The 25,475-nt window shown below is 37.9% G+C and overlaps 1 protein-coding gene across 1 annotated transcript in view; it reads right to left on the bottom strand.

The window, feature by feature from the left end:
- LOC111179752 (doublecortin domain-containing protein 1) overlaps nt 1–25,475 on the bottom strand; it is a 224,465-nt gene that overhangs the window by 44,389 nt on the left and 154,601 nt on the right. The window contains exons 11-16 of the mRNA XM_089915854.1: nt 20,511–20,692; nt 14,527–14,626; nt 11,589–11,724; nt 9,867–10,020; nt 6,299–6,457; nt 4,968–5,168 (exon numbers count right to left, since the gene is read on the bottom strand). Coding sequence (XP_089771980.1) covers nt 4,968–5,168; nt 6,299–6,457; nt 9,867–10,020; nt 11,589–11,724; nt 14,527–14,626; nt 20,511–20,692 — 932 coding nt within the window. The remainder of the gene's footprint in view (nt 1–4,967; nt 5,169–6,298; nt 6,458–9,866; nt 10,021–11,588; nt 11,725–14,526; nt 14,627–20,510; nt 20,693–25,475) is intronic.

Below are 25,475 nucleotides of genomic sequence, written 5' to 3'. Positions count from 1 at the left end.
TTAGGGAAGGGACCCAATCCCAAGTTTGTCCTCAACCCCCTCAGCCCTAGAATACCGTATAGAGGTTTTTATTTAAAAAATCTGATAGTTACTCGTTTAGCATAGCTTAATAATTCTTTATGTTAAACATCCCTTGTTTAAATGACTGCCTGTTTTCTGTCTCCAGATTGTACCCAGACACTCTCCTCACCTGTTTCGCTGTTGTGAGAGGCAATGTGGCAGAGTGATTAGGGGCATGGATTCTGGAGCCACAATGCCTGAGTTTAAATCTTGAGTATATCTCAAGACCTGCTTAACAACTCTCAGCCTCAGTTTCCTCATCTGTAAAATGGGATAACGGTGCATATACTGCACAGGACTTTCGTCCTGAGAATATAGTGAGCTAATGCATAAAAAATGCGTTGAATATTGTCTGGCTCATGGCACTTAGTATAAGCTACTATTATCGATTGTTGTGATTTTTTTTATAGCTTTCCCTCAAATTCTTCTTTTCTAAATGAGTATTCCCTAAAAGTCCAAGATATATATTGAATATTTTTAAGTTATCTTATATTGGAACTAAAATAAAGCCTCCTTGACTGAAAAGAAAGAAAGAAAAGTACAGAGCTAAAACCCTCAAGTTCTTTCCCGTACATCACTTAAAAGCAAGAATAGACCAAACATTCAAGGATATTGTCTGCATAGAAAAAGCCAGTTCTTTATGTCTGTCAACATAGTTACATTACAGAGCAGCAGTGGCAATCCTGCTGTGGAAAATATAACTAGTCCTGAATATAAAATTTAATGATGTGGGAGTGGAGGAAAGGGAAGAAAGCGGGGGTGGGGGAGATCTGTGATAAGAGTAACGTATTTTTCCTTTCAAGACAAAAAATTCTAGATATCTAATTTAAATCTCTGAACATAAAACAAAATATCCTCATTGTAAAGCATTTACAAAATATTAGAAAATATAGTAAAAATGAAAACAGAATTTGAAACATCATTTATATTCCTAAGACAATCACTATTAATCTTACAATGTGTTTCTTCCTTCTAGTGTTAGTTAACGAAGTGTCAGTTTAAATCCAAAGTGGGTATTCAATTTTATCAAATACCTTTTTAGCATTTATCAAGTCTGTGCATAGCACGAGAGCTGATATTCAATATTGTTCATCTCCGTAGCCTCAGCATGTGGCATAGTTTGCATCTTGCATTTTTACTGGCACTCAGTAGTAGTCAGATGAATGAATGATTGTATATTTCCTGCAACAACTTACTGAGATGCCTAGATTAGTTGCCTAGCTTTCTCTGTTTTTGCTGCCTAGAATAGATGTAGCAACTTCTCCCATGCTTCAGTGCCATGCTCAGCCATGACAGTGTTGACTTTTCTTTTCCTTTTTGGACTGTCAATTGTCACTTGCCCATCACAGGAGTGCTTACATTCTGCAGGAAGCCTGAGCTTTTAGACTTCTGCATAAAGCCCACTACGTGCCAAACGGCAGTGTGAGAACTGACTCTGTGTCCCAGAAATATCCCAGCACGACAGCACAGCCTCTTCTACTAACCCACAGTGCGAGTGCATACAAATCACTTCATCTTCTTGAGCCTCAGTTTACCTAGCTTTAGAATCAGGTGACTAAGACTAGAAAAATTTCAAAATCTCTTTCAGCTCTGAATTCCATGACACTGTATTTTCCCTTTTAAAATTTTGAAACTTGTTGAAGGGGATTTTTTTCCCTGAGCATTTTTTTCATATTTCCCTTTTGAGACCAAATGATTAATTCAGATTGTGCCACGGTTGAAAATAGGAGAAAGATACCAGTTTATCTCAAAAGTTGACCTGGACCATTTTTCTGTGTGACTAGAAACCAAGTAAGTGTGTCTTTGGTAAGCTCCTACTGCCCGCCAGTGCCCCCTTGCTCTTTTACTACTTTCTTATACTACTCTCCTAGACCATGTGCTCTCCCAGCTAGGCCTTGTTCTCATAGTCAAACTTCCCCTTACGAGGTTTTGCTTATAATTGCTTAAGATATCAGATTTTCTAGTTATTCTCTATTTTAAATAGAAGGCCAAAATGAAAAAGTAATTCAAGACCCAAAGGACTGAATGAAAGGACTAATGGTAGAAAATTCTAGGCACAGTGATAGCACTTGGCACCTCCCGTCATGCTGGCAGTGAGCTATTGGGCTTCTGCTCTATTGACACAAATTCTGATTGGGAAGTTGCCTCAATAAATGCTAATTTACTGCCTGGGAAAAATATGGAAGATCAAAAGACTATGGTTCACATAAATGGAATTTTCTACAGGTTTCTGCTACGTAGTGTAACCCAAGTTTCTCCAGGCCTCACCAGCTTATCAGAACAAATGGGTTTCAAAACCCAGTTACACGAAGAAGAAAAATGTCAAGGGAAAATGTAGAAGAAAGCTCAGAATTACTGTCGCTATACAGACATTTCTGCCATGGGACATAAGTTCCTCTGAATAATGCCCACATCTAATCATCAAGACTTCTGCAAAACCTCTCCTGCCCAAGTGTCTGTGGGAGTCCCTAAACGGTGACCCATGTGTTCAGGAGCGAACCCTGTCCCACTGCCCCTCCCCCTCACGGCTCCACCTCTTCTCTCTGGACCCTACAGTTTCCAGCCAGCGATCAGTCAATACCACCATCTCCCTCCAACTGTCCCTCTCTTCTACGGCTTGACATGGGAAGGCCTCAATACGACAACATTGCAGAGCGTTCTGGAAAGTGGAAGGAAATTGGAAGAGACCATCCTCTTTGGTGTTACATGTGGTTAGATTTTCCAAAGCAGTAAGGGAGTGCCTAGAGTTTTAGGCGAGCTTCCCTTTGTTTTTACTTAAACAGCCTTCCTGTCCTCCTGATTTCCCCACAGCACTTAGGGTGAAAACCAAAAGCAGTACAGACACTGAGCAGGACTCAGAACTTGCTCTCTCTTCTGATGACCAAGTGTTCCTGAGTTAAACTTATAAAGTGTGGCTGTCTAGTGCCTTGGGTCACTCCTCTCATTCCCCATGCGTGTCCACCCTAGAGCCCTTCAGCCATACTCGAATTCCAACTTAGGCTCAAGCGGGACCTCTACTATAATACAGAAAGCCAAGGCAGTAAGATGTAGCTCTAAATTCCAGAAATGTAGAGATGGGGTAGCACTAGCTTCGTGGGCAGGAATTTTTATGTTTTGTTCTTTGCTAAAGCACCGGTACCTAAAACACTGCCCTTGATAATCTTCTGCAGCTAAAGGAATGAATTCTGGTTCCACAAAGCAAACCATTCGCAGGGCCAAAAGCCTGCTTCTGAGCTCCCCTGTCGCAAAGTCAGCTTAGCTAGGATAAATGGGGCAAAAGAACACATTCACCAGGTCTGTCTACAGGTTGGTTTTTCAGCTGTCTCTGAAACAAGGCTGCATGTGTTCCTTGCTGGCAGCTCTGAATCTCAGACAGTGAGCAGAGGAAGGCTAGCTCCTTTCCTGTCCATGCTGGGCCCTCTGCTGCCGCCTGCTGAAGATTATACAGTCTCTCTCAAAGCAGCGATCCCCTAAGCCTTTTGCATCATACACCTTCACAGCTCTTTCCCAGAAAAAGAAAAAAAAAAGTATTACACAGATACACAAACACATTTTCTGTAGTATTTCAAGAGACTGAAGAGGGCCCTGGAGCCCCACCATATAACACTAATGGTAGACTTTGAGGCAAACCATCTAAAAACCAAGGAGCTGTCATCTCTCTTGTTAAAGAAATTTCAAGCATGCACAAAACCAGAGAGAAATGTATAAGAAACCGCCACAGACACAACAGTTATCAACATTCTGCCATGCCTGTTTCATCCCCTCGCCTGTCCCCATTAAAAAAATTTTTGCTTTGCTAGAATATTTTAAAACAAAGCTGAGATCTCTCTTAATTTTATCTGTAAATACTACAATATACATCCAAGTGATTAGGACTTTTTTTAAACATAGCCATTAAACCATTATGACACCCAACAAAATTAACAAGGCTTCCTTCATATCATCTGGTACCTAGACTATTTTAAATTTCTTCTGATTGTCTCAGAATTAACCTTTTTGACAGTGGTGGGCTTCAAGCTAGATCCAAACAAGGGCCAGCCATTGCACCAGGTTGATTTATCTCATTAGGGTAAGAATTCAATTCGATTTCACTGTGTGAGTGGAAGCCACATCAGTTGGTTATATGATGGAAGTAGGGGAGAGAGGGAAGGCATGCATGTGGGGTGGCGCAGAAGACTGTGTTAATGAAAAGTACTGCAAATTTTTAAAAATGGGACTTTTTAGAATTCTTACTTGATTTTATGATGTTTTCAAATCACACAAATAAGTTAGATGAGAGTCTAGCTCTCTCTTGACCTCAATGGCCCATTAAAACTATGAACCTGGGGCTTCCTTGGTGGCGCAGTGGCTGAGAATCTGCCTGCTAATGCAGGGAACACGGGTTCGAGCCCTGGTCTGGGAGGATCCCACATGCTGCGGAGCAACTAGGCCCGTGAGCCACTACTGAGCCTGTGCGTCTGGAGCTTGTGCTCCGCAACAAGAGAGGCCGCGATAGTGAGAGGCCCGTGCACCGCGATGAAGAGTGGCCCCCGCTTGCCACAACTAGAGAAAGCCCTTGCACAGAAATGAAGACCCAACACAGAAAAAATAAATTAATTAATAAAATCCTACCCCCAACATCTTCTTTAAAAAAAAAACAAAAAAACCCAACTCTGAACCTAGTAGGCTAGATTTCACGTTTCTTACCTGAAGCTGTAGTGGATGAGTTGTGTGTAGACTACTGAGCACTTACATTTGACTTCACAATCTTTCTCTTCCTTGAGTAGATTAAAAATATTATTGGCCACATTAAATAGAAAATCCAAAGTCCTCAAATATACCCCTGCCTGGTCTGTGGGGACCATGCTGGATCTCTTAGGCTCCTATTCACCCTTTGATATACTGAGGCCCAAATACAATGGGTTTACCTGCTGTCTTCCTTGTACCTCCAGTGTTGATGACTACCATCTGCTTTTTTCTCCACCAAAACAACCTCCATGCCTGAACGCAGGCTGGGGCCTTGCACCCCCAAGACTAGCCGAGGAGAAGCATAGCTTATAATTTGCCCATCTCTGTATTCGAACTGCTGGTGGCACACCTTCTGCAGTTTACTCTGTTTTGGAGAATGGCTGAGATAAAGAAAATCCCATTAGGGGCAGAAAAATGTCCTGTGCACTGATGTGCTGGAGATAGCAAGTTCTGTTGGCAAGAGACCCGCCATGAACCAAATTCACTTATAATGCGGAAGCATTATCATCAGGACAGCAGCAATGTTATTTGCTTTGCACTGTCAAGCTGATGTAAAAAGTAGAATTCTGAGTTTATTTTATATTAGAAATAAATATTTATCCAAGAGAACATGAGAAATTCATCAGCAAAGAAAAAATCCACTTGAGATAATTTAAAGGGAAAAAGAGGTAGGAGTAGGAACAGGGCAATGAATCAGAACAGAGGGAAATAAAGGAGTTCTGTTCAAATCATGATCATTTCTATCCTCCATCTACAGAATCCCTGGCAAACAGAATCCCATTCTCCAAGTTTTTGAATCTTCCCTAACAACTCATAAAATATCATAAACCAAAATAATGATACATTAATAAGTTAATTCAAAGGAATCTCATACTTAAATATCTCTTAAGGCATTATGCAGACTTATTAAACCTTATTAAGAATCACAATGCATTGGCAATTAATTTGTAAACGTCTATTAAGTCTCTACTATGTGCATGGACTGATGCTAAGTGTTGAAGTGCTAAAACTGTTTAATTCATGTAAACTGCTATAACATTAAGTAAATGTATAAAGATTATGGAATAATACCAAGTACTATAGATTCCTGTCATTTCATTGGACATTGACCAGAGAAAAAATAAAGTTAAAAAGGAAGAAATTGCATTTTACTAATTTCTTAAAGACATCAAGGCATTTTACATGCTTATTCATAAGTTCATTTACACATTCATTCAACTAATATACAGGCTCTGTCCTAAGTTCTAAGGAGGCAAAGATGGATGAGCTTATCTTTTAATAGAAAAGACACCAGTGAATGAGAAATTACATTACACAGCTAAAGCGAGAAGGTACTTGCCACCAGTACTTGTAAATACTTCAGTCAAAAACACAAGAAACACAAAAATGTGTGTGTTGATGTAAAGAGCAACTAACAGTAATGTAAATCTTCCGTAATATTTTTGCCCTAAAGTGAGTGAATCTAAGACCAGGTAGAAATCTCTAACAGGAATCCCTTGCAACTTTTTACGTGTATTTCTTCTCTGGTTCCACATTTTCAAAGAGCTCTTCTTCCATTTTCTTTGGAAGACTGTCATCTTCATCAAAGTTATGAGAAGTTTCCTGCCAGGCATACCTGAGAAGTGTGTGACAAGCCTTCATTCGGAGATGGGCTCTTGCATGTGAATCTCTATCAAGGTTCAGAAGGAAACAGAAGTCTAAGAAATCTGATTTATACTCACAGAATTTTCTCTGAGGTGTAGTCTGATAATATCCTGAATGATGCTGGTGGATCTGGAAGTCATATTTCCATAATGGTGCCTAACACTGCAAATTCACCTCCTACTAATACACAATTTAGATTTTTTAATACAAAGCTGCAAATGAATCCTCAATCACATAATAAACAGCATTCATCTTTGTTATATTTACTCAGGAAAAAAATGGGGTCATGTATTATATTTCAAAAATAAGATTAAGACTACTCAGTAGTTTTGGAAATTCATAACAAACGTGTAATGAGACTCTTGCCTACTCCATAAATGTGTCATAATTCTGTCTGGAACAGACAGCCTAGATTACTAGGTTTCATAAAATTTACTCATTAGACAATGTTAAGGAATCTTAATAACTTTTCCTCTCAATAGAAAAATCTAGAGAGACTCAAATAGCACCAGCACAAACGTGCCAGGTTTTGATAGAGAATAATACACGAAAACACTTAGAGTAAATAGTCATAGTTTGAATAACTGAGTCAGCCTTGTGGCCTCTTATTAAGATGAAATCGTGAATGGAAACATAACCACCATGCAGATCTGAATATAGCAAATCCCCAGGCACTGTTTAGGGTACACTTGCTTCCGTGGGATCATGACACAATATGAGGACTGCTCTGCTGAAGGCAGGATAAATATACAGGCAAAGCAGCAAGCATACTTCAGCACTCTAAATGTGCATATGTTTAAATAAAGTTCTCTGGGGGAGGCTGTGGTCACCAAGGTGCTTGCGGTAATTTGATGTAACTGCAAGCAATATCGAATTACCCAAATCTCCAGGGACAATTCCTGCGTTAGCAGAGCAGACCATACACTTTTCAAATGTAACAAAAGTATTACATGTGGATATGAAATTGGTGGGTAACAACAGCCTTATTCAGAGCTGCAGCACAAGCAGCTTCTGAAGACAAAAAGCTCATTAACAGTTAAAGAAACAACAGTGCCATCTTGTGTTGAAAATAAAAAGCACAGCTTTCCTACCAACTCAATTTCTTTGAGGGAAACAGACCAAAAAAAAAGTCATTCTTAGACATAACAAGATTCTTCCTCCAAATCCAGATGGGATTTTCTAACTTGGGATATCTATATACTCCTCGGCTCCCAAGAAAATGAAGGACAGTCAAGTTAATTTTAGAACAGCCATTTAAAAATACATCTTGCTTTATTGATTCATGTCCATTCATTCATTCATATAACTAGTCATTATTTAATCATTCATTCCTTTAACTAATATTTCTTAAACATCTACTATATTGTAGGCACAGAGTTCTAAGTATTGGGGATAATAGTGGTGAACAAAACAGTTAAGTTCTCAGGATTCACGGAGCTTACATTCTAGTGGGAAGAAGAGAGATAGTAGGTAAGTAAATGAATAAACAAACAATGGATATCACAAGTGGAATAAAACAGGAAATTGTGATGGAAACTGGGTGAGGTGGGGTAGGGTCTACTTTACCCATGGAGTTATAGAAGGATAGAGGTATTCTGAATTATTATTTCAACATTAAAATGGGCCGCTTTGTGAAATAGTGATCTCCCTGTTCCTAGGAGTATTCAAGAAGAGGCTGGATCAAACGAGCTTGCCTAGAATGTGCAGGAGATTCCTGCATTATGTTTTTTTTTTAATTGAGGTATAATTGACATATAACACTATATTAGCTTTGGGTATATAGCATAATGATTTGATATTTGTATATATTGCAAAATGATCCCCACAATATGTCTGGTTAACATCTATCCCCGCAGATAGTTCCAAAAATTGTTTTCTTGTAATGAAGACTTTTAAGATCTGCTCTCTTAGCAACTTTCAAATATGCAGTGCAGTATTATTAAGTCACCATGCTCCTGCATTATGTTTTGAGTGGACTCAAAGACTTTTAGCTCAAAGATTTCAGGCCTTGATGAAATCTATGAATCAGAACAACAAGAATCTTTGCTCTCAAAGATGCTCTTTCTTTTTTTTTTTACTTTCTATTTATTTTTTTCCAAGTGCAGTATAATAACTCAGAGGCTAGATACATTCTTTAGAAGAAGAACAAAAGGGAATGTTAGAAAAGTTTGTGGCCAATTCTCTAACAATTGAGGAAGATACAATATAGGTCAAATCACTCTCTCTGAAAAAGGCTTTCTGGTGCCTTTGTTAGTGTCAGGATGTAGGACCAGATGAACTACCCATCAAAATGAGGAAGTTTGATTCCTAACATAAAAGTTAATATTCTTGTAATTAAGGATAGAAACAGTTGTTTAAAACAGCTTGTATACCAATGATTAATGAAAATTAATTTGTATACAAATTAATTTTCAGTTATTGCAATGGTAATTGACTTGCTATTTTTGGTTTTATAATTTGGAAACGAATTCAATGATTCCTTCATTTATTCTGTAAATGATGACAAAAGTCAGTTATCCTGGTCTTCACACAACACGTGTGATAGAGTTTTTGCCCTCAAGGAATTCCCAAATTGGTGGTGGTTGGTGGAGTAGAGGGGAGGGAACTGATAAGTACATTGCTAGTACAGTCATTGTCATGATTGATTTCAATGATAAAGAATCCTTCCACAGACCCAGGACGGGGGCACGTCAGCTGGAGAGAAATGAATATGTGGTGAGAGGCCTGCAGCAGTGCATCAGTGGAGTAGCCCACAGTCCAGAGACAGCTTGTAGCTGCCGAGCTGGAGCTTGGAGTTCATGTGGCACAAAGAAAAAGTGTGGAGTGGAGGTGGGCATGGGGGTACAAATGAGGGTTAATGACAGGCCTGGACCAGGGTCAGGAGGGCTTGGGATTCCAGACTAAACATTGTCTTCTGTCTGCAATAGGTAGCCATTGAAGAACTGTATAAAGAGGATTGTGTTTTAGAAAGATTGTCCATAGATGAAACTTCAAGGTGAATTGGCAGGAGGAGATTATGGAGATAGAAACCAATCAGAAAGCTATTTCAGCAATCCAGGATGATAACTTATACTAACATGTATTCAACTTGAACCTACATTAAGGAAGAAGCATAATTGTTCCTGAAGTCCATGTTTATGGAAACAAAAACATGATGAATTCCTCAAATAAATGTCTCCAGTTCTAAGATTCCAGTCTTTTAAAAATAGCAACATCATATCAAAATTACTGAAAGTAGATCATTGTGCTTGTTGAACACTGAAGCTCCAGCTCTACCCTTTTGCCAGGAAACTAATTAAATACTAGCTCTTCAACTTCCATTAGTTTCATAAACTTGCTGTGGGTTCCCTGCATGGGCTCTGTGGTGTTACTGAGCTAATGAGCTGAGTTCAAATAGGAACCCGGTAACTTTTCTGGCCACACTGATTACTTACAGAATTTCACTAGAAGCATTTCCCGATGTTAAAGCATTTTTTTGCACTTGCTTTTCCTCTGGTTCTATAATTTGCTTCTCTTCTCCAAAAATTGGTTTCCGCACAGCAAGCTTGGCTCCCAACACAATGTCACTTTGGACTTCTAAAACAAGAGCTGAGGAGAAATGCACAAATTGCATGGACATATTAGTTATGACCTCAGAGCACTAGGATTTTGAAAACACGTGTTAAAATAAAAATGCAGAAAATTTCCAGCTATTTGGTCTAAGAGAATACATTCTAAGTATAATTGATAGTTGCTCTTTAAACTAATAAATTGGATTTCACTTAATTTAATTTTTGTAAATTCTTTCCTCTCAAGGCGTTCTCAGTCAAAAGTGCTAAAAAAATAGGTCTTTCCAAAAATAAGTTAGTTATAAATTCTAACTATTCAAATGGGTCCCATTATTTAGACATACGCCTCTAGGTCATTCTCTGGGATCCAAACTCCTCAATGAAAGTTCCCAATGCCTTAAAAGACACATGCAAAGCTTAATGTACAGTATTCAAGATATGCAATAAGATAATGTTTCAAATTATATTAATGATTTTTTTCTTCTATATATAGGACCTTTGTCCTGGTCCTGGGGTAGCCTTAAGGGAAGGTGGTAGACCATGAGGAATGAGAATTGTTACAAAAGGAAAGCAAAAGTACAAATACAGTTTTGACATTCAGGCACAAGACAATGGCCATGTAAGTCAGATGACACTGTCATGATTTAGGGTCTTTTCCAAAAGCCTTTAGCTTATCTCAGTGTTGATCTGGAGGAAACCTACCATTTCTGGGCCTGAGAGGATCTGTGGCAGAACACAAAGGAAGGCAGAAAACCAGCACAGGGTGTCCTGATTCTGCCTACAGGCTTTGCTGCAGGAATCTTAGCTAGACAAGGAAACACTGAGGACATTGTTCAGGACATGGTGATGGGTTACCTCTTGAGCTGTCCTCACCACTCCAATCTGTGGCATAGCCACATGAACCTGGATCTGGTTTCCGGGACGTGCAGCCATGACCCAGGATTTACTAAGAGCCATGCAGGGGAGCTTTCCAGAAGTGGCTGCCAAGCAGGGGTCAAGAGGTTCTGTAGCAAGGATTTGTAGAGATGGTTACCCAACCACAGCCAGGCTGCAGAGGGCCAGAGGGAGCAGAGGGGAGGCTGAGGCAGGCAGGAAGTACCACCCACCCAAAGCATTATCTGGGCCAAAAGAATGGAACACTGTCACCCAGCCATGGACTTCAGCCAGCAGGGCCCAGAAAGCAAGAGGATCTGCACCCCGAGTTCTTTCCTTCCATCCTAGAGAAGAACTAAAGTGAGAGTCTGGAAACTGAGAAACCTGAAAGCCTTCCTGAAAGGGACTATTTAAATTAATGGATGGGACAAGTTTAAACCTGACTGTACATTTAAAGTTTTCCTTGATGGGGGTAGCTGGGGCTCACAAAGAAGGCCCAATTTGTTAAAGACAAAATAAAGAAAGTATGTTTTCTCTGCACATCCAAAGTACAGTGTGAATTAAGATATGCAACTCTGTTAAATATAAAAATTAGTCTAAAGCTAAACAGCAAGATGCAGGGGTGAAATATGACCTGTTTAAACAAAGTTGGATTTTTTTTTAAAAAGCAATATCATCAAGGTTTTTTTTTTTTTTTGGCTGTACATATATAAAGTAAATAATTCCAATGCTTACCCTCTATCTTACGTGTACTGCAGAAAGTTTGAATTTTAGAAATATCTGATGCTAAGTTCCTCAGGAAGATTCGCTTCTTCTGCTGAGCAATGGACAGATCAGGATTGATCCAATGTTCTCCACATGAAACATACACCTACCAAAGAAATGAGTCTCTAATCCCAGATACAATTGCTCACAGCAGCATTATTATAGCCCAAACTGGAAACAATCAAAACACCCTACAATAGGTGAATGATTAAACAAACTATGGCACCATACTCAGTGATAAAAAGGAATAATACTCAGTGATAAAAGGCACAAACTATTGATAAAAGCAACAAGTTTGATGGATCTACAGGGTTTTGTACTGAAAAAAAGACTTCTCCATACTATCTTTGCAACTTCCTATGAATCTTTAATTATTTCAAAATAAAAAGTTGTAGAAAAAATAATTTTTTAAAGAAAGGAAAGAAGGAAGGAAAGAAGGAAGGGAGGGATGGGGGGAAGTTAAGTGGGAATAAATCAGGGGTTTAAATGTGAAATAGCTAGTGGGAAGCAGCTGCATCGCATGGGGAGATCAGCTTGGTGCTTTGTGACCAGCTAGAGGGGTGGGATAGGGAGGGTGGGAGGGAGATGCAAGAGGGAGGGGATACGGGGATATATGTACACATATAGCTGATTCACGTTTTTATATAGCAGAAACTAACACAACATTGTAAAGCAATTATACTCCAATAAAGATGTTAAAAAAATTTAAAAATTAAAAGTTAAACACTGAAAAAAAAAATTGGGGGTTCGTAAACTATGGTTGAGGATCAAATCTCGCCGATTGCCAGTTCTTGTAAATAAAGTTTTATTGGAATACAGCTATGCCCACTCATTTGCATGTTATCTGTGAATGTTTTCGTGCTACAATGGCAGAGCTGATGTTTCAATAGATACATTATGGTCTGTAAATATTAACTATCTGACACTTTACAGAAAACTCTGACAACCACTGGTATAAATGAACTTGCAGTATATGCACCAGAATGTTAATGTGGATATTTCTAGATGCTGAAATTATGGATGATACTTTTTCTTCTTGATTTTGCTTATAGGTACTTCCTAAATGTCCTTAAATAAATACATATTTCTTTGACGTGAGGAAAAAGTAGAGTAATATATTGAGAAAGACTCGGTAAAAAGAAAAAGAAACTCAACGTTGCCTTTTTTTGGGGCCACTGACTGATCATTACATACATACTTTGTATGTGGACCCAGGGAAAACTTTCTCAAAAATATCTTCTTTCTGATCAAGAGGGTTCTTTTTCTCTCATGGACATACTTAGTCATGTAACTGTTCATGTTTCAATCCTCATGTTGGTGGCTCAGAACAGTTGACAGATTCATTTCTAGCAAATATGTTGATCCGTATAACAATCACTCCTGGGTCCATCTCATCCTCCTTTCACACATACTCGCTTAGCCCTGGTGACCTCATTGACTTATCTTTAAGTTAAATTTACCTTTTTGTGTCATATGTTTTAATGCATCTACCTTAAATTCTTTCTAAAATAACACAGTGAATAAGCACAGCAGGAAAAACAAAAATATTAAAATCAAACAAACAGAAAACTTGGCAATGACAGAATTAGAATTCAAAACACCGTCTAGGGCTTCCCTGGTGGTGCAGTGGTTAAGAATCCACCTGCCAATGCAGGGGACACAGGTTCAAGCCCTGGTCCGGGAAGAGTCCACATGCCACGGAGCAACTAAGCCCGTGGGTCACAACTACTGAGCCTGTGCTCTAGAGCCCACAAGTCACAACTACTGAGCCCGTGAGCCACAACTACTGAAGCCCGCGCACCTGAAGCCCATGTTTCGCAACAAGAGAAGCCACTGCAATAAGAAGCCCGCGCACCGCAATGAAGAGTAGCCCCCACTCGCCACAACTAGAGAAAGCCCAAGTGCAGCAACAAAGACCCAATGCAGCCAAAAATAAAAATAAATAAATTTTAAAAAAACAACAACACTGTCTACCAGACTCCAAGAACAGAGGGTCTCCACTCTGCCATGCTGCCTCTGCTATTAGTCACTGGTACTTGGGTTTAAGACTCTTTCAAGGGGTCTTTACATTCAGAGTCTGAGTCAAGTTCTGATAATTTGGTACAAGCTTGGTTCTCTGTTCAAAGAATTTGAGGCATCAATCAAGGCAGGTTTTCTTCTCAAGCTGATACCATAAATTCCATAAGTCGGGGGAAAGGCTGGGCAGCTAAAGTCCTTCCACTTCTCAGCCTTCTCCAGCCTCCCAAATAGAGTGTGTGAAAAACTAGATATGATTATTTTTTTCTGAAAAGGTAAAATAATCATTCAGTAAGAAATCATTAAATAACTACATTTTGAAGGCCTCGAAAAGAATACAGAATCTACCCCCTTAAAAGAGTAGGGAAAAAAAAAAAAAGTTAAGGGGCTTCCCTGGTGGTGCAGTAGTTGAGAGTCTGCCTGCCAATGCAGGGAACACGGGTTCGTGCCCCGGTCCGGGAGGATCCTACATGCCACGGAGCGGCTGGGCCCGTGAGCCATGGCCGCTGAGCCTGTGCGTCCGAAGCCTGTGCTCTAAAACGGGAGAGGCCACAACGGTGAGAGGCCCGTGTACCGCGAAAAAAAAAGAGTAGGGCAGAAACCGCAAGTGGTTAATAATGTGGTCCTCTCCAGTTTCTGCCCTCATTTATAAAAGGGGTTTTGATGAGCACTAAATGAGTTCTATTACATACAGCCCTGAAAATCATGCCTGACACATAGTAAGCGCTCAACAATCAGCTATTCTTATTACTTTCTGATGGTTGCTGAATTAGGATAATTCTGAGCAAAAATAACAGGAAATAAATGGTGCTTGAAGTCTTATATTTAAAAACACTTTCCTTTTAATAGTATCACTATATTAATATTTCCAGTTTCACGCTCATGTCTTTACCAGTTCATCTCTTTGAAGGTCTTTTAGGGCAAAGATTTCCTTCCCCTTTTCACTGAACAATCTCCGAGCTGCAGAAGGTAAATTTAAAATTTCAGTGCACCTGTAATAAGAGACACAAAAATTGACCTTGCACATGCAAAGTTTCCAGCAGAGAAGAGAGGAAATAAAAGAAATCACGGGCCTGGATCATTAACAACAACTAGCTCAGCAGGACTGTGGGATAGTCAAGAGCTTGGCTCTGGAAACCAGCAGCCCCCTTTTGAGTCTCATTCTCCCTCTCCAAGTTGTAAGACTGGGCAAATTATTTAAGCTCTCTAAGCCTAAATTTCTTACCTTTCAAGGTTGCTGTGAAGATTAAGGGTTGATTATGAAACATGCTTAGCACAGTACCAAGCATGATCAACAAATCAAAAAAACAAAAAAACCCACATCACTATTTATTTTTCACTCCTCAGTATGCCCCTACTTTCCTATTTGTGTGCCTTTTCTCTTGTTCTCCCTTCTACATTAAACACCTTCCTCAGCTTTTGCTGTTGAAGTTCTACTCTCTCCAAAGTTACATCCATCACCCAGCAGTTCCTCACCTCTCTCCACCAGAAGTGATCCCTATATATAGCTCTTTAACTCCCTTTCAGATAGGAAATTTTTGCCAGGTTAAACATTAAACAGTGATTTTTTTCCCCTCAAACAAGCTCTGGGCCAGCCCTGTGGATATTGAGATGAACGATACAGTTTCCTTGTTTCCTGAAGGGCTCCTTCTCTAGTAGCGGGGAGAGACCAGCCAGCAACTGAAGTGTGATATGAACTAGTGGGTGCTGTCACAGGCACCTGGCCAGGGAGGTGAGGACACAGGGGAAAAACAATGAATTCTTCCAGGGAAGCCTCAGGTAAGGAAGTAACATTCGGGGTGGGCCTTGATGAATAAACCAGAGTTCACCAAGTAGGGTCAGGACTTAGAGAAGTTTTATATGGCTGGAGCTGAGTTTGTGGACAAGAGGTAGAGCCAGGTGAAGCTGGTAAAAAAGATGGAAGCCAAGTGAAAGCACTTAGGGTGCCAGACTAATGAACATGGCCTTTATCCCGTTAAGTATCAGGAAGTCATTGAAGGAATTATAGTAGAGGTATGGTGTTGGCAGATCTGCTTTTTAGAAAGTTAACTGTCAGAAAAGTGCAAGATGGGCTGGAGGTGGAGAGGCTGGAATCTATCTAGTCAGTTTAGGGTAGAGGTAAAGAGGTGGAATTCTGGGGAAGAGGAAGTAGAGCTAAACAGAGTGATGGGTCGTGTCCTAAAGAATGCTGTTTTATATTAGAATGTACTGTCTATAGTAAATGAGTTAGAAGTGACTTTATGCTCATCAAGAAGACTCAGCTGTATGAAAAATATTTCTCAATTTTATTACCTTAGATGGCCAAAAGCAATCGAGCAGGTAATTAGGCCCTCCATTTTTCTGAGAGGTCTTAGAAGGAAATAAGCCAGTGGGAATTAAGTCTCTCCCTCTCCTGTCACAACTCTGGAAGCTGATGGGCTGGTGAGAACTGGACTGGGTTTCTCATCCATAGGAATTGTCGGGTGGAGGTATTGCGGGGCGGGTGGGAGGGAGAACTGTAAGAGAATTGAGCCCCAACCAGAAGATTGGCTTAATTCTCTCTGGATGCTGCCCAAAGACCCAACCCAATTCCTGCTACTCACCCCAAATCCAAGCATGACCTAAGGAGAGTCACAATCATGATAACCTGATTCCACTCACATTTTCCTCGGAGAATTTTGGACTATGGGAGTAACCAGTTTTAGGACAAGTGGGAGAGTAAAGTGAAGGGGAAGCTGGTGGATTTTTCTTTCTTCTTTTTTTGGAAACCCTATTTTATTTTATTATTTATTTATTTTTTTATACTTCTTTTCTTTTCTGAAATGCAAATCCAACAGTAGACGCTAAAATTCAGATCTAAATTCACTACTGTGCTTTAGAAGAGTTATCTTTGCACTGGCTACACTGGCAAAGCGTAAGCAGCCACTGAAGAACACATCTTTAGTTTAATGTAGCTACCACCAGGCATATATTCCTTAACTTCATCTACAGAATCACCCTGTCTTCAGTAACTCTTAAAACTTCAAATTTTATATATAGGAAGTAGTTTACTAAGTTGTTACCTGTTACTAGCCCAGACCCTTAATATTGCACAGTATTTTCAGGGTACAAATAGTAGACTCGTATCAGGAACTTTCCAACAAGTTCTGTGGAAACCCTATTTTAATAGTGCTGAATTCAACTGGCCCATGTATGTGGGTTGGAGAGAACGGGATAAGCTGTTTCCTCTGTATTGAATTCCTCTAACTAGTTCATGTGCCAGCCAACATCAATGGAGAGAGAAGAAAAGAACTGGCTCTTAAGTGCCTAATAAGGAATGTGTACTCTGCAGTCAAATTGCCTGGGTTCAAACTCTAGCCCTCTCATGTATTGGCTGTGTAACCTTGGGGAAGTTACTTAACTTCTCTGAGCCTCATTTTCCCCATCAGCAAAAGGGAGATGTAACTGTACTTATCTCATAGGGATATCTTACAGATTAAATGTGTGAATACCTGTAAAGCACCTGACACATAAAAGTCAGCAACACATTATTAAATTGGATCACGCACTGCAAACACTTCATGTCTACTCTCGCGTTTAATTCTCACACCCTTTCTGAGAAGCCCATTTTACAGATAAGGAAACTGAGCTGGAGATTAAGTTCCTTGCCCAAGGTCACAAAGTTAGTGAGTACAAAAGCTGAAATTCAAACCTAAAACTCTCTGGGTCTTTTACTACATCATATGGCCTCCTGAGAGGGCATCATCATAGAATAACAGGGAAGAAACTGAGGCTGAGATACTGAGTGACCAGTTCAGGATTTCTCTGTTACTGAGTTGGCCAAAAAAGTTCATTCGGGTCTTTCCTTAAGATGTTACAGAAAAATCCAAACAAACTTTTTGGCCAACCCAATACATGGGGGCAAGGGTCCTAGACATGAAATCCTTTGACCCTCACACCAAGAGTTAGGACTGATAACCACGTGGCTTGGATTTACAGAGTATCCAGAAAAGCAGAGTCTTATCTCTGACTTTGTTCTCTCAGGACTGGTTTTTCCAATGCTCCATGTTTCCTGCAAATTTAAATATCAACAAAAACGGTCTATATCTATTATTTTTAAATGGGTCTTGTTATGCTGTTAGGTCTCCCTTCAGCTTTGCAGATGGAAGAATCAACAACAACAAAAGATCCTCGAAACCGTCTAAAGTGAATTATTAAATTACTAAAGGATAGCATAATTTTCCTTAAATTCTATAAAACTACACTCTCATATTCAGCAAGACATATTTTGTGAAAAAGTTTATACCAGGTATTCTACTTTTGAACAGCTATCAAATTCTATGGGAATAAATCTTGTTTGGGTAGGAAAATATTGATGAAAAGAAAAATTATAATGTAATTATAAATTATAAATAATTTTTATTATAATAATGTATAATAAAAATATAGTATAGATTAGTGACATTTAAAAATTGATTTAAAGTAGGTAAATATCCTGCCCTCAGTTCAAACAAATTCAAACCAAAGTGCTGTAAAATTGTGAAATATATATTTTTTAATGGGGATAATTTACATTTACAGAGTTTGTAGTTCAGAAGCTAGGGGAAACCACCAGACCTAGAAATTTTGGGGAAAAACATATTAATTAGCATTGGTATCATGTACTTATAGCTTACATATTTCACAGATTAAAAACTCGAGAATCACTATATTAACAATTATTTTCTTATATAGGTACATATATATTTTGTGTTATAATCATTCAGGCACTTGAATGGAATATATCTTTGCATTTAGGGTAGTATTTACCTCTCCAAAAGTTGGTGAAATCCAGTCTGGTTTGTTTCTGTTTCAGAATATTTAGTGACATAATTTTTCACATTCCCTTTCCTTTCAGTGTCAACATTTCTGAAAAAAATGATCCAAGATTTGACTGATATGGCAGTATACATTGTCAATTATCATTCAGCTTGTTTAAGTATGTGAATAAATAGTGAGGTTTTCATTATTTACTCTAAAAAAAATGCCTTTCTTAAAAAAATAGGATTTCAAATACTACCACAATTAAATATTAAACTTCACAAACATTTATACTATGAAAAATTTATACAAGAAAATAAATTTTCAATATCTGAATCCTTTTCCAATAATGTTGAACACTCTGAGATGTGAATTTATCAACTTTGAAGAAAATGCAGAGATTACATTCATTTTGCCTTTGATGTTTTATTCATATACTGTTCATATTTATATGTTTATTAATATATTACTCAGATACTGTTTCAGTTATCAATCCAAAACTAAAAATGTTTTTAATAAAAAATTAATGACGATCACAGTAAAAGAATTGCAATATACATCATTCAAATTTTCAAGTAAGAAAGAATTGTGTATTTTTAGAATCTTTATATTTTATTAAATGAAAGATATAGTGTTCAAATGTAATGTTAACCAAAACACTCCCTATTTAAATCTTCTGTTACCAGTACTTACAGAAAGATTGGGGGGAAGGTGTGGGGAATGCTACTGATGATCCTGTAGAAAATTTTCTGAATCAGCCAAGAAAAATTAAACTATATTCAGTAGAGTTTTGATGTCAAATGTATGCCAGTGTATTTTAATTATTTGGGAATAATTAATTCATGTAGAGAACAAAATGAATATTTGATTAACCAGGACACACTGTTCCATGAACTTAGCAGAGAGTTTCACATACTCTCTACTAGAATAGCTGTCCAGATTAACAAATCTCTCAAATTACGTTTGGATTACCTGATTGAATCATGCATTTTAAAACATAAATTGATCAGATTAAATCTCTATATAATTTTGAGACACATAAAGATAGGAAGGGATAGAAATTACCTGTTAATTTTGCACGTTAAAGAAAAAGTCATATACTACTTTAAGGGCATTACCCTCACATTTTATGTCTAGTAGAATGAGCTAATTATGAAATGTATGCGTCAAAGATTTCAATTTCAGGGTTGACTTTACTTTGAAGATTAAAATTTTACTTTATCATCTTTATAGGCAGTTCAGTGGACAGCCGATCTGAATGTTACTCATTGTTCAGTGATGTATGAAGTATATTTAATCAATGTGAAGAAAGTAATATTAAACTATTATCAGCAGCCTCAAATATTCCAAACATCTCAAAAGAAAGGTCAAGAGGTAATATCACAGCTAATAATATGAGAAACAATGTGTTTAATTCATTCTTTACATCAGAGTTTTGCCCTGATCTATGATTCCTTTTGTCATAAAATGTAATGAAAATACAGCAGGTGACTTTCTCCAATGTTGCAGAAATACTGGGTGTTTGGGAAGATTTTATTCCAACCTCATAACGTAAGCTAAAGGGCAGATCGATGCTTTTCTAGGATGGTAAACTTTTAAAATGTTATTCCAAGGCAAGGATGTAGATTATGTAAAGTTATATTTTGAGAACTATATTTGTTCATTAAATATTCCAAAGATCTAAATGTAAATAATTGTGTGTAATAACTTAAATAATGTAAATAATAACAAAGTAAATAATAACTTAAATAAGAAATTACAAAATTAGATTTAAGAAGCAATTTATGAGTTCATTTATTTCAAAATACATTAATAAACCCAAACAGTAATGCTAATTCAAAATAGATATTGATCATAAAACTTTTTTTTATCAGAACTACTTATTTCTAACTCATGCTCTCTCATGGCCAGCCTAAATCACCAGTGTTCAAATTAAGTTCCTAACTTAGAAACTAAATGAATTTTAGTATCTATTTTTACCTCCAAATATCAATATGGGAGCCCTTTTTAAAGAATAAACACAAAATTTCCCCAGAAAAACATCTGTAATCAAGAAGACAAAAATCTGTAGAAATTAGAAAGTATGCTTGATGCGAAATATGAAAAAGTTGTTCTTACTGCATTTTCCGCCTAGGTGAGATGTCTGGACTGATTATAATAAGGGCTCTGGTTTTGTTCTTGTCTCCATTCCGCAAAACTCTGAGTCTCACAGGGACATATTGCTCCAGTGTCTTAGAGATGGGTTTCTTCATGGGAGGACCGTTTGGAAGAAGCAGCCCTTCTATTGGCCAATCAAACTCCTTCAGAAAGAAATGACAAGGAAATTGATAATAAGTGAATAGGAAGAGTCATTCCTATATATAAAAAAATAAGCACACTTGCTTATACCTTTAATATTTTATTCATTCATCAAACATGTATTGGGCACCTAAAGATGTTCCAGACAATTCTAATTAATGTTTTACTTTAATGAAGAGGAAAGATAGCAATTTTTAAAATGTATGTACAACCTGTGCTGTGTTACAACATGGAAGATTTATTCCCTTTCAGAGAAACATCATTCTGGAAATACAGAACTGAATTAATTTGGAATGTTTTTTGCTCCTGTATAAAATATCTCTAATCTATGTGAAGAAAGGAAGAATGTATGAAAAGTGGTTTTACAACCCGAAATAATATTGTCTTAAACTAAATCTATTTGGGGAACACTTCAAATAACAGAGTGAGATGAGTGAATGATAAAGCTTAAACAAATTTCAAATATTTTAGTTGTAGAATTTGGTTACTTTGTAGCCATCATTCACACATTTATTTATTAATTTATGCATTATCCAAATACTTAATAATTGTTTCCTATATTCCAGGCACAGTGCTAGACACTGGAAATAAAACTATAAACAAGGCTGGATACTAATCGTCGAGGAATTTCTAAGGGATGCTCAGAAACTTACCTAGAAATAAACTGGCAATTGCAATAACGTGAGTATAATAACAACAGGGTACAAGGTGTGATGGGACCACTGAGTAGAACCTAACTCAGAAATGCCATGTAAGAGATCGGAAGTCTTAGTAGGAGTTAGTGCAGTAAAGGAGGGGTAAAAGGATGGGACAGTGTATGTATCAGATTTGAGAATTAATAGAACATGATGTTCAGGGAGTAAAAAGAGGCAAGGATGGCTCCCAGGTCTGGCTTGGGCAACTGGGTAAATGGTATTGCCATTCACAGAAACAGACATTTGTGGAAGGAGATTAAACGAAGGAAGGGATGGTCAGAGATGATGTTAGGCAAGGTCCAAGGTCTTTCTTTCCTTCTTTCTTTCTCTTCCTTCCCTCCTTCCTTCCTTCCTTTTTTCTTTCTTTTCTTTCTTTCTTTCTTTCTTTCTTTCTTTCTTTCTTTCTTTCTTTCTTTCTTTTCTTTCTCTTTCTTTCTTTCATCTCTCTCTCTGTCTCTCTGTGTCTCTCTCTGTGTGTCTCTCTCTCTCTCTCTCTGTGTCTCTCTCTCTCCCTCTCTCTCTCTCTCTGTGTCTCTCTCTCTCTCTCTGTCTGTCTCTCTCTCTCTCTGTGTCTCTCTCTCTCTCTCTGTGTGTCTCTCTCTCTCTCTCTGTGTCTCTCTCTCTCTCTGTGTCTCTCTCTCTCTGTGTGTGTGTGTCTCTCTCTCTCTGTGTGTGTGTGTCTCTCTCTGTGTCTCTCTCTGTCTCTGTCTCTCTCTGTCTCTGTCTCTCTCTCTCTGTGTCTCTCTCTCTCTCTGTCTCTCTCTGTCTCTGTCTCTCTGTCTCTGTCTCTCTCTCTCTCTTTCTTTTGTCCTGGCAGCAATTACTTTCCCATTAACCTGCAGTAACCATCTTATAAAATATGACACCTCCATTTAAGTGTGGGTCTGTTTCTGTGTGTTCTATTTTCTTCAATTTGTCAATTTCTCTCTCCCTGTCCAGTACCATACTGCGTTGATTATATCTGGTAAATCTTGATATTTGGCAGGACAAGTACCCTTACCTTATTATTCTTCTTTGGAAATTGGCTCTTGTTCACCCTTTACCATGTCATATACATTTAAAAAACAGCTCAATTAGTTTTTTTTAAAGTCTGTTTAGGACTGTAATACTCTGTAGCAGGTTAAGTAATTTCCTATCAATCCCATTTTGTTAAGATTTTTTTTCTTAAAGGTATGTTGAGTTATGTAAAGTTCCTTTTCTTACATTTATTGAGATGTGCTCATATTATTATTTATCCTTTCATTGGTTATATATTAGTTACATTAATTTTTAAAAATTTTAAGCTAATCTTGCATTCCTGGATCAATCCAAATTGGTCACAGTGTATTACCTTTTTTACAGATTGCTGTATTTAATTTGCTAATATTTTCCTTAGGATTTTTGCTTCTATGTTCATAAATGATATTAACATGTAATTTTCTTAAACTATCCTCATCAAGGTTTGGTATTAAGTTTATCCTAGCCTCTGAAATGAGGTGGGAAGTGTTACTTCTTTTGTAATATTTTGTTTCTTATATGTTTGGTAGAATTTGCCAATAAAATTATTTGGTAATGGTGTTCTCTTTGTGGGGAGATTTTTAACTACTGATTCTATTTTTTTCTATGATTATTGGACTATACAGGCTTTCCATTTCTTCTTGATTCTATTCTGTTAAATTACTTTTGTCCAGGAATTTGGCCATTTTACTTATTTAAGTTATAGTATTTATTAACATAAATTTACTTATAATATCCTTTAATTATTTTCTTAATTTCTCAGCATCTATACTTATATCTTTTTTTGTTCCTAATATTATTTACCTTTGCTTTTTTAAAATTAATCAGTTTGGCCAAGTATATACATTTTATTAATATTTTAAAAGAACCAATTGTTTTGTTTGTTTGTTTTGTTTTGTTTTGTGGTACGCAGGCCTCTCATTGTTGTGGCCTCTCCCGTTGCGGAGCACAGGCTCCGGATGCGCAGGCTCAGCGGCCATGGCTCACGGGCCCAGCCGCTCTGCGGCATGTGGGATCTTCCTGGACCAGGGCATGAACCAGCGTCCCCTGCATCGGCAGGAGGACTCTCAACCACTGCGCCACCAGGGAAGCCCTAAAAGAACCAGTTTTTTGACTGTTGGTTCTGTTTTATACTTATCACATGTTATATTGATTTCTCTAATTTACTATTGATAATTCCTTCTAATTCTTTGAGTGCATTCTGCTGTTATTTTCCTAACTTCTCGAGTTGGATACTTAATTATTAAATTTTAGTCCCTCTTCTCTTTTAATATAAGCATTTAAAGTTGTAAATTTCCTTCAAGTATGCTTTAGCTGCATCTCACATATTTTTCTTTGGTTCTAAATATTTCCTTTTAAAATTTTCATTAGGATTTCTTCATTATCCCATGAGTTAGTCAAAATATCTTTTCAAATTTCTCAATATAGGGCCTTTTCTGATTATTTATTTTGTTACTTATTTCTAACTTAATCCATCAGCAGAACCTGCTTCCACTTTCAAAATATATCAAGGGCCCAATTACACTTCCTCACCTCCACTCCCGCCACCCTGGACAAAGACACTAGTTTCTCTCACCTAGAGATTGCAAAAGCCTTATAACTGCTTATTCCTGCTTCTACCTTGGCCCCTTTTTGCTCTATTAACCTAATGATTCTATTAATACTCAGTCAGAGCATATCACTTCTCTGCTCCTAACCTGTCAATGGCTTCCCATCTTGGAGTAAGAGCCAAAGGTCTTACAATGGCCCAAGGCCCTGCATGATCTGTAGCCCTCTCTTCTCTCTGGCCTTATGTCCTGCTGCTCTCCTCTCTCTCACACTGCTGCTGCCACATTTACTTCATTATCCATCAAACACAGCATCTCAGTTCTATGCATTTCCTGGAACGCTCTTTCCCTAGAGATCTTATTGATCTTCAGGTCTCTACTCAAGTATCACCTCAGTGAAGCCACATCCCTTGTCAACTGAAAATTTCCAAACCCTGCCCTGCCCACTATCCTTGCTTCTACTTTCTCCTTAGTTCTTATCAATGACTAACATTTATGAGAACATGTGATGAATGGCCAAGGGCTCTAGAGCCAGACTTCCTGCATTTGAATCTTTAACCCACCACTCCAGTTGTGTAACCTTGGGCAAACCTTTGACCAAAGAGAGATAGAAGCTGATGGATAAATTCTTCCCTCTTTCTTCTCCAGGAGAAACTCTCCTAAGAACACTGTTTAAAAGGCTCCTTGGAGGACAGCTTGATAGCACATTCTTATATTGGCTTTTCTTCTTTCTCTGCTTGTCCCTTACTCTCGCTCCCTGGGACTGTACTCCCTAACTAAGTAGTAGCACATAAGCCATTTGCCTCAGGCTCCTCTTTCTGAGGACCCTAAGCAAAGATGCCATAGTCCACATGAACTAAAAATAGAGGACATTTCCTAAAGGGGATATAGGTACCAATACCCCCCAAAAGGGGGAGCCATATTGAGCAGGCAAAAAGTTCAGGCAATCACTGCAGAGGTGGTCCTAGTGTCCTGTCAGTGTCTGTCTGACATGACCAAGATACAGATACACAGGGGTTGGGGAGATGTGCTGGCACGTTAGACCAGTACAGACCAAGACACATGGCCTTTAGTTTATGGAAGGGGAGAACTTTTTTTAAAGCTAGTACAGTAAGTAATAATTTACTAATTTATACTCCCTTGAAAAGCTATTAGAATCTTGCAATTATACTCAACAATCATATAGTTCAAGGAAATGCGTTTTAAATAAATATAAAAAATATCTGAAAGTTGTGAAGATTAAATCTTCTGAAATGGCATCTAATGCTCTAATTTGTTTGCAAGATGAGTCAGTAAATAACATTAATTTCATTTAATTAGGAGAAAAGCAACATAAATAAATGTTTAAAACTCTCATGAGTGTTTTTCAGTCTAATGGTTTTTCCTTTATAATTTTTGTATAATATTTTGCTTAGTAAATGTGTTCATAATAGTGGCATACCATGAGTCTAACTTATTGTACTTCTAAATAAGCAAAATTTGAATTAATGAAGCTTTACTGTATTCTTGACCTTCCCTGAGAACCTTTTACCTGTATGGAATTTAAA

Source organism: Delphinapterus leucas, chromosome 7 (assembly GCF_059928025.1).
Source record: "Delphinapterus leucas isolate spDelLeu-1000000601 "Yukka" chromosome 7, BTC_Dleu_Yukka2, whole genome shotgun sequence".
Taxonomy (NCBI): Eukaryota; Metazoa; Chordata; class Mammalia; order Artiodactyla; family Monodontidae; genus Delphinapterus; species Delphinapterus leucas.
Note: the sequence above shows the minus strand (reverse complement) of the source record. Positions and strands in the feature narration are given on the sequence as shown.